This window comes from Oreochromis aureus, linkage group 9, assembly GCF_013358895.1.
Source record: "Oreochromis aureus strain Israel breed Guangdong linkage group 9, ZZ_aureus, whole genome shotgun sequence".
Taxonomy (NCBI): domain Eukaryota; kingdom Metazoa; phylum Chordata; class Actinopteri; order Cichliformes; family Cichlidae; genus Oreochromis; species Oreochromis aureus.
In genome coordinates this window covers 23,890,836-23,905,557 of record NC_052950.1, presented here as the reverse complement: position 1 = coordinate 23,905,557, position 14,722 = coordinate 23,890,836, and the positions used below count along the sequence as shown (strand labels likewise).

The following is a 14,722-nucleotide window of genomic DNA, read 5'->3' as shown; positions in this document are numbered from 1 at the left end:
CCATACAGACATGTGCCAAGTTATGGCCCGTCTAGGCATGGTCAGACCATAACATAAGGGTGATCCATCCCCGTCTGACCCAGGCAGCACATCACACAACTAATCCAGTTTTATGGTAGTTTGTTTACAAAGAACTGAATCGTGACAATAAAAACATTCATGACCGTTTGATTTAAGAACAAATGCTGACACATTTTTATGCATTGCTTTTGTGACTTTTTCCGTTTGGAAAAATGTTCCTGAAACAAATTCTGTGTACAAAACACACTTTTGTGCGTCAAAACAAACTCATCAGCCAGGAGTGCCGCATTAGTGAGAGATGTCACCTTTTTGTTCATTTAAATAAGTCACGATCCGATTCCTTTTTAAACTCCTCCAGCAAAATAAGAGCTTTCAACTCCTCAACGGTTTTAACTTTACATGAACAACACCATTTCTCAAACGACACATTCTTTTCTCGCTTAGCAGTTTTATTAAGATTCCTGAATTTTTGTCGATATGCTTCAGGCACACGTTCATATGCCTGCAACACAGTTTTCTTAAGAATTTCGTAATCTAAACTCTGTCCAATAGATAGGCTTGAACACACTTCTTGGGCTTTTCCCACAAGTTTACTTTGGAGTAAAAGGGACCAAAACTCGCGAAACGGGGGAAACAATATGATGTGCTTATATCAAAACTAGCAGAAGTAGAAACACTCGTGCTTGAGGATGTTGATGTACCTCTAGCTGTTCAAGAGTCAGTTCAAGAGCTCTGATACGGAGGTGCAAAGCTTGCACTTCAAGCTCCTTGTTGCGGGTCTCCACCTCTTTTATGCGGAGCGTGAGGCGCAGGTCCTCAGTAGCCGAACCTTCACTAGGTTCAGATATCTGATCAGCCTCCGTGCCAGCAGCAGATGCATCAGCTGCGTTAGCATCCGCTTCAGTTGCAGCGTCATCTGCCTCTTCTACTGGCTTTTTTTCAGCATCCCCTCATGACAGAAATACACCTTTCTCCACCAGCTTTTTAGCCAGTGTTTCATTCCACTCTGCCTTGCAAGCACTTTAAGACACTTCCACATTATAAGAGTTAGCCACAATGACCAGGTCCGCTTTCTTACATTTCTCAATTTTTTCCCATGAAGGTGCCTCCAGAAAATCTTCAAGTGAAAAATCCATTATCACACACCTCCACACAAAGAAATAAAACTGCCAACCAGAACAGGATACACCAACCGAACTTACCAAACAAAGCGAGAAAGGATCCCGGACGAGCCCCCCAATTATGTTATGGCCCAATTTCCCCTCGGGATGAATAAAGTATGATCAATCAATCAATCAATCAATCAATCAATCAATCAATCAATCAATCAATCTAGGCATGGCCAGACCATAACATAAGGGTGATCTATCCCCGTCCGACCCCAAGCAGCACATCACACAACTAATCCGGTTTTATGGTAGTTTATTTACAAAGAACGAATGTAAAATAAAGGATGGGAGCAAATTATAACCTCGGTGGACCACAGGCCAAAATAACAAACAAAGTTATTTCCTATCTCAAAGATAAATCAAGCTATTCTATTCAAAAGAATTAAACCAAACGACAACAACTAACCTTCCTAACTAACAAAAACAGGAGAAAACTGTAATCAAACAAAAAGGCAGTCCACCCCTACATGCTCCAGTAGCAACAAGCATTAGGGAACACACAGTCTGCCGGTTGCGATGGCCCGAGGATGAATGACTGGCCGCCCATGGCGGTGTCTTCTTATATGCTGCCTCCTGGTCATTAGCCAATCGGTATGATCCGTCTCCCTGGATTCACCAATCATGGAGAGGCACCTGAACACTCAGATTTACATATTAAATAAAATTACACCAACAGTCGTAACATCAGCCAACAGCACTTTGGAAATCACCTTGTTGCTGCAAAAATACTATTCTATATCTGTCAAAGTGTGTTATCTTGGGAATTTGCAGATTTTCTAAAGAAACAGTAAAAAAACAATGTGTTTTTGAGAAAGTCTGCTAGTAACAAAGTGACTAAAGATGCAATTTATATTTGGTTCTTTGCTAAGTTGGCAGTGTTGTGTCTACACTGGTTCTTTCCCTGAATTGAGCTGCCTTTTTATGCTTGAAGCATCACTGTTAGTAAGTTACTCCAAAGAAAAACTTTGACAGGCCTCTATCTCAAGACTTCTGCACGTACTGTGCAGGATAATTTTTAAATTATTCTAGCTGAATAGAACAAACACAGAAACTTTAAAATGACTAGAAAACAACAAAGACATGGTGCACTTTATGCTGGATTAGGATGTGATTACACAACAGTCAGTATTACACTTTGGAGTCTAAATAAAGTTTACAATCTTGTATGTTAACATTTTATTGAAAAAATAATGCATATCCTGCCAACAAGGAGATGGCAGCCATGGGACTCAATGTGTTTAGTTAAAAATAACAGTTTAACTTCTGATCCCACAAAGTTAAAATGGACATTGTCATAGTGGAATGTATTAGAAACATACATGTTTAGAAAAATGCATTTCGCATTTCACAAAAATTCTCAAAATGTACTAAAAAAGTTACAGGGAAACACGGCAAAACAATCAGACGATGGGCAAAACAATCGCACGACTGCTGCTGATTGGTTGAGGAAGAATAAAGTAGTCGTGGTAAACCAATCACATGACCAATTTAAAATGATATAGCAACAAGATGCTATATACCAGTTTTTAAATTGTGGCCACGTAAAAACCAGAGTCATGATAAAAAATGATATGAAAATAATAATTTAAAAATATACGCTGTGTTTTTCCCTGAATACTATCGTCACGTTTAATGTCTAAGGACAACGCTAGTAGACACTCTCTGCTTATGACAAAAAAAAGAAGAAAAGAAAAAACACCATTTTCCTATTGGTGGAAAAATGACGACCAATCAAAAAATTATATGGCAACATGCGGCATTTGGTTGTTTAGGAAGAGTTTTAGGAGTGATGGCAATGAGAGCGCTAAAGAGAGAGCAAGTTTTAAGATGTGAATGGCTTGTGACGTTTAGCGTGTTTGGAGTGTGTAGTTAGTATGTAGAGTAGTAGATTTTGTGTGTCAGAACAATGAAGCGACAGGTGAATGTCACAGGTGCTGCCAAAAAGGCACAGAAGGCAGATTGCAATCTAAATGCTGTTTCCAGGTGGAAAACAGGAGGAGTGATACATTTCCTGTTGTCAGGCCTGCTGGCATTAGGCTTGCGATGTTCTCCTTTATCTCAGACCGGACAGAAATAATTTTTTGGAGTGGCACAAATAACTCGTGTGGCACCTTTTTTGATGCAGAACACTTGATTGTTCTGCAAATAGTTTATAATAGTTATAACACAATAGTTACTTTTCCTAGTTATTAGTTACTTTTAGAATATTGTAACTCAGTTATTAACTCAGTTACTTTTTTGAAGAGGCAACTAGTAACTGTAACTAATTACTTTTTCAAACTTTTTCACTTGCCTAACACTGACCAGCATATAGTTGCAGGGATGTATAACCTACTCAAATTACTTTGGAGCACACATAAATTGATCAGTATGGGGATTAATGATGATTAATAATGTGTTATTATAATTATGTGGATGTATACTTATATAAAACTCCAAAGTATGGCATTGGCAGCTTCCTGTGACAAACAAATCACACAACTCATGTTGGGGATACTTTACACGGACACACACACACACACACACACACACACAAGGTCCGTCCTTGCCAATCCCTTATTGTTTCGCTTCTCCTGCTGCATCACACCACCAAATCGAGTGCAGGTACGTCACTGATGTGCAGTGGGGGCATTCCTTCTCTGTCCCCTTCTGGCCACCTGTGTCTCAGTTTTATTCCACAACTTAGACACTCCCATTACCTACACTCTAATGACACATACATATAGAGCTTTGGGGATAGGCACAGTGAATGGCATCCAGAGGGAGGTCTGTTCATTCAGCCTGACCTCTGGTGCCGGTGCCCAGTTCTCAGCTTTAAACTGCATACAGACATTGAGGGTTCAGGGGAGGGGCCAAGCTGACATCAGCTGTTGTCTGGATGAGGGTCATTGGCACCATACCCCCCTGAAAGCTATGCTTTCAAAGTAGCTCCGGAACATACACACACTAAGACAGTTTTGTCCACTCACTACTTTGCAACAGTAAACTAATTCATTGGTCTGAACACAAAAAATAAACATGGATAATATTGTGCTTATATTTGACATTAGAAGACTGGTTTCATTCATCTACTGAAAGCTGGAGCCATACATATCAGCGAGGCATTATTATTACTTATGGTCCAGTGTACAAATAAGATGCTGTGTCCAAATTAAATGCTGCAAACACTTCTGCTCCATGTTGACATTGACTGCATCATAATTTAGTCATTGTTTGTCAAACCTGTCAGTGTGCTCATCCACTCCATTAACACTGTTATTATGAAGCCGTCCATGGATTTAGTTTAGATCTTTACAACTTAAAATAAAAGGTTAACTGCTTTCACTTTCACCCTTAGCACTAATTATAATATATCGACCCTTATATAAATATAGCATATAAGACAAGAGTTTGTACAATTTTAATGGCCTTTAAAGTCAATACCTGGTATGACCACCTTTATTCTTCAACACAGCCTTAACTCTCTTTGGCAAGCTTTCTTGTTATTTCTTTAAATAGTCTCCAGGAAGAGTTTTCAAGGCTTCTTCAAGGACATTCAAAGCTCTTCTTTAGATGTTGGTTGTGTTTTGTTCAGTTCTCTGTCAAGATGATTCCCACACTGCTGCTGAGGTTTGGGCTCTGAGGAGACCAATACATGACTGATGGTCTTCCACTGTGTGTTTTTATATCTAGGTATGTTTTTAGAAATGTACATGTTTAAAATGACTTGAAAACATTAAATAAAACAAAGAACATTTACTCAACATTTTATTGAAGTTCATATTCTGCCAACGAGGAGATGGCAGCCATGGTACTGAATTTATTTAGTTAAAAAAACAAAGAAGTTTAACTTCAGATCCCAAAAAATTAAAATGTACATTGTCATATTGGAATGTATTAGAAACATAAATTTTTAGAAAAATACATTTTACATGTACAAAAATTCTCAAATTTTATTTAAAAAGTTAAAAGGAAACAAGAGAAATGTTTCTGTGCCTGAATGCTACTATGTTGTGACTGACATCAGACTTGTTCACCAGCAGGCTCCACACGCTATCTCTGGTTTGGCACCACATTCCTGAATCTGAGATCTGTTTGAATACATTACAAGGTAATAACAAGAGGTCAGTTGGGTTTTGTGTGGACAGATACAAACAGGTCGTCGGCTCCTCTAAAACACACATGTACTTACTCAGACACGTCTTTGCAGCTGTATGTTATCCCTCTATCTAGCACTTGCGTCAAATTCTTCAAGGATGGATCTGTACAGTTTGATCTGAAGAAGTTAGAAACAGAACAGAAGCAGTGAATATAGGATCAATATTAAAAAATTGGAGGCACATTGTGGTGACAGATTTGTGTATAAAGAGAAAACCTTACCTGGCGTTCTTCTGTATGACCATGACAACATTCAGCTTCTTGACCCTAGAGGCTTTAAACCTCGGCACCTCAATGCTTGCAAAAGCACTGAAGAGAAAAAAAGAACAGCAGCTTACAATACAAAATTCTACTAGATATTGCTATCACCACAACACACATTTTTTTTTAATCTATGTGACACTTGAGCCTATGACACACTCTTACAGAATTTCTACAGTACTAAAAGGATCAGTTGTCACCTCGGATAATTATTCTCAGTGCAGAATGCCTTATGTTGCAGTCACACTAGGGAAAGCAAGGGTTGTAGACCGTGGCATTACCGGAGGTATTGTGACTCTCTACAATGAACTTGAGCCATGAGACTGCTTTTAAAATGGCTGCTCTTAAGATAAGAACAGGTCTGTGACCGCTTCCTGCTAGCTGCCATCTTCAAAGCAGCTCTGATGTATCAACACGGCGATAAAACAGCAGTTAGACAGGATCAGTCTGCTATCAGTTTGTGATTAAATGAGGCCAATTTGGCAATTACAAGCAATGTGTTTGTGATAAATTAATGAAAATCACAAATCTCTTACCTTGTGTTGCTGTCAGCACACACAGCATTTTAGGTTAGACAAAAATCTTTATTAACTACTTATATTCAGAGTTCAGCCAGAATTTCATAGATTTGCAAAGTGATAAAAGTGACCATCAACTTTGCCTTTTTATAATCCAGAACAAAACCCTTGGGCAGCGAGTCGAGTCGAGTCCTCTACAGTAAAGAGACAGACTGACTGCAGTGTGTTCAATCTGTCTGCGTTCATAAGTTAGCTGGTACTTATTTATTGTAGGCTCTACTTTACAATATAAAGCACCTTGAGGCAACTGTTGTTGTGATTTGGCGCTATATAAAAAAAATTGAATTGATTTGAATTGAACCGAATTGAACTGAACTGAACTACTTGAATTTGGTTGCTGATTGCTAAGAAAATTCAATGCAGTCAACTCTTCAACTGCAACTTCAACTGTGCTGATTTCTTTCTTAGTTGCAAGGATGCTGCAGTCCTAGTTTTACTCTAGTGTGACTGAGACGTAAATGAAAATGAAGCAGCCCACATCAAAATGACCCAGAGTGGAAACAAACATTTAAACCTGATTTGGTTTGTAGAGGAAGAACATATTTTTCACAACAACCTTTGACCTTGTGCAACAAAGACAATGATAACTGTTTTTTAATAGCACTTCTTTTAATCTGCAATGACAACTTAACTCTCAGCACATATATCACTGTTAAATTGTTTGGTGGCTGTAAATTACCACTGAAAGAAAAACATTACTTTACTCAGTAAAAGTCATAAAACTATGGGAGAAGCAGAAGCAGTCCTACCTTGTAGGATTGAATGGCGTGTTGATGGATCCGTTTAGCATTGCTGTGACATCACCACAGGCAACATCTGCAAACTATACAGACACACAAAGGGGATTTTGAAGAAACACTCAGTCATCTTGTAAGAAAACACTAAAAAGTAACACAATATTTTCTCCCAAATTTAGACTTAGGTATTTGTGTCTTCCTGTAAAGTGAGCTTTATCAATCATGAAGAAGTCACTATTGATGTGATAATGGAACATTGGACGTTTCTAAAGTCCCTTACTCAGAGAAATGACTGCACTTCTTACTCCTCAGATCAATATTATGTGAACATCATTATATTCATAACAGGAAGTTTGAGGCTGCAACATATCACTGAGGTTTTACCATTATGATGCAATGTTGTATTTAAAATTATTTTACTGTCCAAATGTTGCAATAATTTCACAGATGTCATTTTTAATGCGACTGTGGTCGTTTTTCCATTTTTTCCATTTCTTCTAGAGATCGAGACCGACACAAAGCCTCATTGACAGACTACGAGACAGCGTGAACATTTCTTTTTTCCATCACTGTCATTTACACTCAGGGGGATTTGCTGCACTCTGCGGTCCACTTGTGTGTCATTTTAACCAATGCACGACCTGAGGACTATACTGTTTAACAGAGAGAAAGAAAAGCGAGCAAATTAATGTTGAAAACTTACAGCAGCAGAGGAACGATTCCAAAATGAGTGAACAGGGTTGTTTTCACACTTTGACCATTCGGGGCACCCAGTAGTGAAGGTATCTATGACAACAAAACGCATATTTGCTTGGGTTAGCTCCTCAAAATAAAATACAACAAAGGAAAGAAATCTCACAACATTACATAATGACACAGGACAGAAGAGAGAAAAGAAAAAACTAGGGCACACAGCCGCTTAATCAGAGGGTTGACTCCAAATCTTCTCTGAGTAGCTCAAATGTAAAATCACTTCTATAGTGTGTTTGCATCAATTACTAAAAGAATAAAACCTGAAAATGCTGCTTTACTCAAAGCAAATTTTTCATCAGTTATTTCCAAAACTAGAAACAAAGTTAAACCTTTCACACCTAATAGGGAACACATCCCTGATGACCAAGCTCATGGAGATAACGTCTTTTCACAGAAGCATAATTTCTATCTTGAAGATAAACTTATTTTTTTTTATAAATATATTTGATAAATGATGCTTGTCTACATAGGATGTGTTTGTCCAATTTGCGCTGAAACCAAAAGTTAAAAAAATCTTCATTTGGGTGTAACAACCTTGACTTTATTATTACGATTAATTGATATAGTTATTATTACATCATTGAAAGGGCACAGAATTTCAGCTCTGGTGAGCTGAGCTTAAACTATTAGGAAAAGTTTATCTTTTTAAAAAAGAGGAAGCTAAAAAGATGCTCTGCTTACATAGAAAGTATTGTAGAATTCTATGTTTCTGTTTTCTGTAGCCTGATTGTGTTTAACTTCACAAGGTTTCTTGAACATTCTCAAGTGATAGCTGTTGTGTGAAAGCTGCGATTTTCTCAGAACAAGTGAGGGTCGAACACCACAGTTAAAGGTTTATCTGATCTGTGTGTGAGTGTATTCTTCAAGTGACAAGTTTAAGAAATTCTCCTTAAATGTCAGGGCTCAAATCCTTGACATGACTTGACTTGCTGTTGGTATGTAAATGTAACAACAGGCCACACAAATAACAAATCATGTCTTGCATGACAAATTACATATATTTTTAGATTTTAGCATGACTTATATAAACTACTCTATATAAACTGTCAGTGTTCTTTTGCCAGTGTCTAGATTTTTATAGCGCTCGAATAATAAACTTTAAAACTCTTATCTGCTGCTTTGAGAGTGTTACCGTTGCTGCCTTCTTTTCCACACCAGGTCAGATTATCCAGGACAGATCCCAACAGAGTGTCCTCCAAAGTGACAAAACAATCATTTCTCTTTGCAGTTAAACCATGGACCACACCATTTGTTTGGCTCCAGAACATCGTCTAACCCACAAACATAGATAATTATGCATTGTTAAACAAATAATCCATGATTATGGCAGATGGGATGATTGAGATGGTGTAATCATTGATTATTACTTTGTTGCACTGATGTTTGAAGGGGGCTGCAGCAAGCAGGGGATCATAAGCTTCCACTGGAACTTTACATGGATCCTTGTTCACATAGGCCTGCTGAAAGGCATCCCATAGCTTTTGACAGTCATATCTGAAAAATTAATAAAGTTTGTTAATGTTTAAGTGTGTTTATATTGTTTAATGTTTACATGTATTTTGATTTAAAGAAATGCTAAGTATGTTAAATACTGTAACACATTCACATAACTCTTATATATTTAATTAAAAAAAAACTGGTGTCAACAAAACCAGATGATTAAAGATATTATTGAAAGAAATTCATGGCGGGGAACTTGCCATGGGGTTAGACTGTGGACGCTGAATGTGCACTTGGTGATATCGTGTTTTGTAACTTGTTTCTTGCAAAATTCAAATATCACAAAAATATCACTAAAGGAAACACGCAAAAACACCCGACAGACATAATGCAGTTCATATCTCCATTTACTCAATGCACATTATCATTATGTCTACGTGCTGATAATGTTAAGTTTACGTGGATTTAATGATAATGTGCAGTGGTATACATTATTATTAGATATTAACAATGTGCAAACCAGCTGGCTCGATACAGAACGTTAACAGATCAATCATTGACTGATTGAACTTCTCACACCTAGACAAAAATGTAGATTCAAATGCACTTTTGAGAGTCAGTCCCAACACCACGGCGCTGATTGCAATAAGGACAACGATGACAATTAATATTACGCAGCGCTTCCCCAGTCGACGAGACTGCTCATGTTCCATTATAAATGCGTAAAAAGTCGTAAAAATTTAGACATAACAAAAAGTGTAAATTAAAAAAGTGTTGAAATATTATCACTTACTCTGTAAACTTCTCACACCTAGAGAAAAATGTAGACTTAAAATTCCTCCGACCAACAGTCAGTCCCAATGACAAGCAGACGATTAAAGTAATAAGAGCAGTGATGCCATCCCCAATGAGTAGTTTCTTACACAACCCCATTTAAAATGTGTAAAAAGTCATAAAAATGTAGACGTCTGTAGAAGTATGGCCAACAAAACGTTCGAGCGAGCTCGGACGTCTATTTATTAAGACGCGGAATGAGCGCGCACACAAACTATTCAGGCTCTCTCCAATCAGAAGTCCTGTACAACCATGAAGGAGGTAAATGCGCAAAAGGGTGAACCGCAGCAAGTGCTCATTTAAAAGTCTGCTGGACTTATGGTACAACCTCAACCCATATATAAACTTTTATTTCATATAGTCTGCTCAAAATGTTGTTTACTGTCACTATCGTGCGAGCGCGGACATCAATTTATGGAGACACAGGATGACGGCGCTTTCTCTCTCTCTCGCGCGCGCGCTCCATATATATATACATATATATGTCAGATAAAAGTTTAAAACGTTATCTTTCATGTAATGAAACAACAGAAAGGTATTCCTCGCGTGTGCTGGCTTGGACTCATTTTGGCGTAGTTTTAAGATGCTGAAAGATTCCTCTGAGATTTTGGTTTCTATCAACAAGACAGCATCACTCAGATGCTGCAGATTTGTTGGCCGCAGAGCCATGATTTCAGTTTTTCATTCCACCACATCCCACATGTGCTCTTATTGACTGAGCTCTGGTGACTGTGGAGACCATGTGAATACAGTGAACCCATTGTTATGCTCAAGAAGGCAGATTGAGATTATTCGAGCTGCCCATTACTTTATAGCTGTGTTTGCAAAGGGGTGGGCATTGTTTGCAGCAGTTATATAGCCAGTGGCATTTTAAGTTGTACAAAGTTGTCAAAAAATATTCCTCACATCATTACACCAACACCACCATCAGTTGATACAAGACAGGATTCCTGAGCACTGTTGTTCTCTGGATATTTTCTGTTTTTCAGAACATTCTGTGTAATCTCTAGAAATGTTTGTGTGGGAAAATCCCAGTGGATCAGGAACATCACTGAGGTGCAGGTGAGGCACTCCTTTTCTATGCACTTCTGGCCACCTGTGTCTCAATGTTATTCCACAACTTAGATGCTTTCATTAGACTCTAATGACACATACATATATGGCTTTGGGGGTGGGCATACTGAATGGCATCCAGAGTTAGGTCTCTTCATTCAGCCACATACGAGCAGGCGGAGTGAGGCACAGGGTCTTTTCACACCCCTGTTCTCTCTTCATTGTCTGGGACTGGATGGAGGAGGAGCTGGCCGTCCAGTCAGTGTCTGACTGGTGCTGGTGGACTAGTCTGCTGCTGTGGGGACCATATCCTTGGTCTGGGGCAGATTGCCAGTGTTGGGGTATTGGTGCCTGGACCTGAGTGAATAGAGGGTGTATGGGAGTGTGAGTGTGTGTACAGCATTCATTTTGGTGTGTCTATGCTGGGCGACTGGGTGAGTATTTGTATATGTGTAGATGAGTGTGGGAATCATGTTTGTGTCTTGCGTATGCCCGTGTGTCTATGTTCATGTTTCAGGTCAGGCCTTAGACTCCACCTCTCTTAGAACATCTCAGGCTCTTTGAGGTGTGGGGGCCTATTTCCTCCCACCACACACCCCACCAGTGGCTGGTGTCCCCACCAGTGGATTGATGGTTCTCAGTGTCAATGGCTGGCTGCTCAGGTTTGTACTGGGTCACTCCTGGTGCCTTCCTGGTGGGGCCAATTATTTTTGGCCTTCAGACAACAATTTTATACATTGCCAAATGTCAAGAAAAAGTTACTGGTCATTGTCTGTACAGGTCAATAAACTAAAATTTTCTTTGATTATTTTCTAATTATTTACTTGAATTTGTTTGGATTTACTTAATGAATTTCACTTTCATGTTAGAAGTCTCGTCTTGTTTCAGGAGGATTCTAAAGAACAATCTCCAAGCTAAAGGCTCACTGACAAAACCCCATGTTTCTACCTGTGAGGTAAATACTTTAAAGATAATAAATTTGTCCTCAGTGCAGTTTTATTGTATTTTTACCCACTATAGCACTACTATGGTCCAAATAAGATGCTGTGTCCAAATTAAATGCTGCAAACACTTCTGCTCCATGTTGACATTGACTGCATCATTATTTAGCTATTGTTCATCAAACCTGTCAGTGTGCTCGTTCACTCCATTAACACTGTTATTATGAAGCCGTCCATGGATTTAGTTTAGATCTTTACAACTTAAAATAAAAGGTTAACTGCTTTCACTTTCACCCTTAGCACTAATTATAATATACTGACCCTTATATAAATCCATCTGATGTTAAAATATAGTATATAAGACAAGAGTTTGTACAATTTTAAAGACCTTTAACCCTTGGATGCACAACCTACTAATACCTACACTCTTCCACAAGTGGGGTCAAAAATGACCCCAAATAGAAACAATGCATTTTGCTATAAACTCGGTTGTTATTCTTCAAAATCTTTAAAACAAAGAGTTGTAATATTTTCATATTTGAGGTATTCCTCATAAAACATGTTTGTGACATGAGGCTCTTTGCATTTTTATTTATTTTTTCATTAATTTTAAGAAATTGCACTTTTTGTATCACTTGTATCACTTTTGTATCCTTGCGCAGCATATACTGCAGAAGCTGGGTCTTCCCTCTGAAAGGCACAAGTTGTTCATCCACTGTAACACAATCACTGAGGATGAATTTCTGCCCGCAGTTGACCAGGAACAGACCCCATATGTAGCAGAAAGCTGCCATGTGGTTTGTTTTCAGTCGGTAGGCTGTGGTCCTCTTGTCATCAGAGTGCAAGAAACGGCGAATATCTTTAAATCTTTGAATTGACATAGTGGCCTTTTACAATGGGTTATGCAGAGGACTCCCAAAAAACACACCGACTGGTACATCCCAGTTCTTCTCACTTCCTGCAAGAATGGTCAATCAAATGAAGGCTTGGAGCTTATGTTTGATTACATTTTTCCACTCTTTTCCCCTGTCTGTGGCGACTCTTCGTGCCTCCATGTTTATGCATGTCAGAACCTCTTCTATTATATTATCAGACATGAACATCTTCCATGCATTTACTGGGGAGACAGTACTAAACCCAGGTGCAAGTCCTGGCCGACTAATTCAGAATATTGTGGCTAAAGCAGTAAGAGGGGCTCATTCTGTTAGACTCAATATCCATTTCCTCTTCAGAGGACTCATCAGAGGACTCCTCTGTATCTGACTGGCCTTGTTCAGTGGGGGGGGACAATAGTCTGGGTCCTCTATATCTGAGATGTCAGATTCTGAGTCAGTGCCTCCGATGGGCTCTTCATCCCATCTGTCCTGGATCATTTGTAGGTCTACAGGGATCCTAGCTGGCCTCATATTCAGCCATGTTAGTTTAAATATTAAAAAAAACATCAGAAAGGACAATGTTTGAAATGCACAGGAAACTATAAACAGGGCTGCACATAAATGGTCCGCAGGTGCACATTCGATGTCAAAATAAAAGACGCTGCACCAGATAAGAAGTTGGAACGCTGTTTCCGTTACATTAGATGTTCTGGAGGAGGACAGACATTTGTTCAGAACTCTTAAAGATGTCGAATAAGCAAGCTCTGTAAGCAATTACTTTGGTGTTCCTCCACCGCAAAAGAAGCGCGTATTCTCTGAATTTCCGAGAATACTTTAATTTTGACAGCGAATGCACACCTGCGGACCACTTATGTGCAGCCCTGACTATAAATCATGTATGTTACTGTGTAAAAATTAATTCTTGATCCATCAGAAGTGTAAGTGTGACAGTCAGAGTTGCTAAGAATGAAAGTTTCATAGAAGATTCCATAGTAACTGCTTGGGGTCATTTTCGACCCCACTTGTGGAAGAGTGGGGTAGTGATACAAAATCTGCATTTTTTTTAAATTAATGAAAAAATAAATAAAAATGCAAATGGCCTCATGTTACAAACATGTTTTATGAGGAATAGCTGGAATATGAATATATTACAACTTTTCATTTTAAAGATTTTGAAGAAAAACAACCCATGGGGTCATTTTTGACCCCACGTGTGCATCTAAGGGTTAAAGTCAATACCTGGTATGACCACCTTTATTCTTCATTATAGTCTGAAGTCTCTTAGGCAAGCTTTCTTGTTATATCTTTAAATACTCTCCAAGAAGTGTTTTTAAGGCTTCTTCAAAGCTTCAAAGCTCTTCTTTGGATGTTGAGTGCGTTTTGTTCTGTTCTCTGTCAAGATGATTCCCACACTGCTTTACTAATGTTGAGGTTTGGGCTCTGGGGAGACCAGTCCATGCCTGATAGTGTTTCGCTGTGTGTGTGTGTTTTTTTTTTAATCTAGTTATGCTTTTAATGCATCAACAGAAGTGTTGGTCAGATAAAAAAAGTACTTAGTTACTAATTACTTCTCCAAGAAAGTAATCCAGTTACTTTACTGATTACATATTTTCAAAAGTAATTAGTTACTTAGTTTAGTTGCTTTTTAAAATAAACATGACACACAACCTGAATAGGTAATAAAGCAATAAACCTTTCAGCTCAATTCAATTTTTCTACATAATCCATCATATAAAATTGAATCAAATGAAAAAGTCACTTTTAAAAAATTGTTTTATTAGTTTTAATCTTTTAACTTTATGCACATGGCATTAAGCAAAAATTAAATTATATGCAACTGTCTTTGACTTTAAAATTTGTTTAACATTTGAACCTATTTTCTGAATATTCCAGCATATAAAATTAAATAATGTTTTGTGTTTA

General features: G+C 38.2%; 1 protein-coding gene across 1 annotated transcript; it reads right to left on the bottom strand.

Moving 5' to 3' along the window:
- Positions 1 to 4,930: 4,930 nt before the first annotated feature.
- On the bottom strand, positions 4,931 to 10,089 carry LOC116329633 (ADP-ribosyl cyclase/cyclic ADP-ribose hydrolase 1-like). Its single transcript, XM_039617681.1, has 8 exons — positions 9,890 to 10,089; positions 9,024 to 9,150; positions 8,789 to 8,927; positions 7,607 to 7,689; positions 6,916 to 6,989; positions 5,550 to 5,636; positions 5,362 to 5,445; positions 4,931 to 5,260 (listed from the first exon to the last, which is right to left on the bottom strand). The coding sequence occupies exons 1-8, from the start codon at positions 10,027 to 10,029 to the stop codon at positions 5,203 to 5,205; spliced, it is 792 nt and encodes a 263-aa protein (XP_039473615.1). The 5' UTR covers positions 10,030 to 10,089; the 3' UTR covers positions 4,931 to 5,202.
- Between the last annotated feature and the right edge of the window lie 4,633 nt (positions 10,090 to 14,722).

What these genes read in the sequence shown, in the direction of transcription:
- LOC116329633 (XM_039617681.1), bottom strand. Translation starts at nt 10,029, where the DNA reads ATGGGGTTGTGTAAGAAACTACTCATTGGGGATGGCATCACTGCTCTT. An exon ending in AGGTGTGAGAAGTTTACAGA is followed by an intron (nt 9,151 to 9,889) that starts GTAAGTGATAAT and finishes TTAATTTTTCAG; the next exon opens with ATATGACTGTCAAAAGCTAT. An exon ending in ACGCCATTCAATCCTACAAG is followed by an intron (nt 5,637 to 6,915) that starts GTAGGACTGCTT and finishes TTTTCTCTTCAG; the next exon opens with TGCTTTTGCAAGCATTGAGG.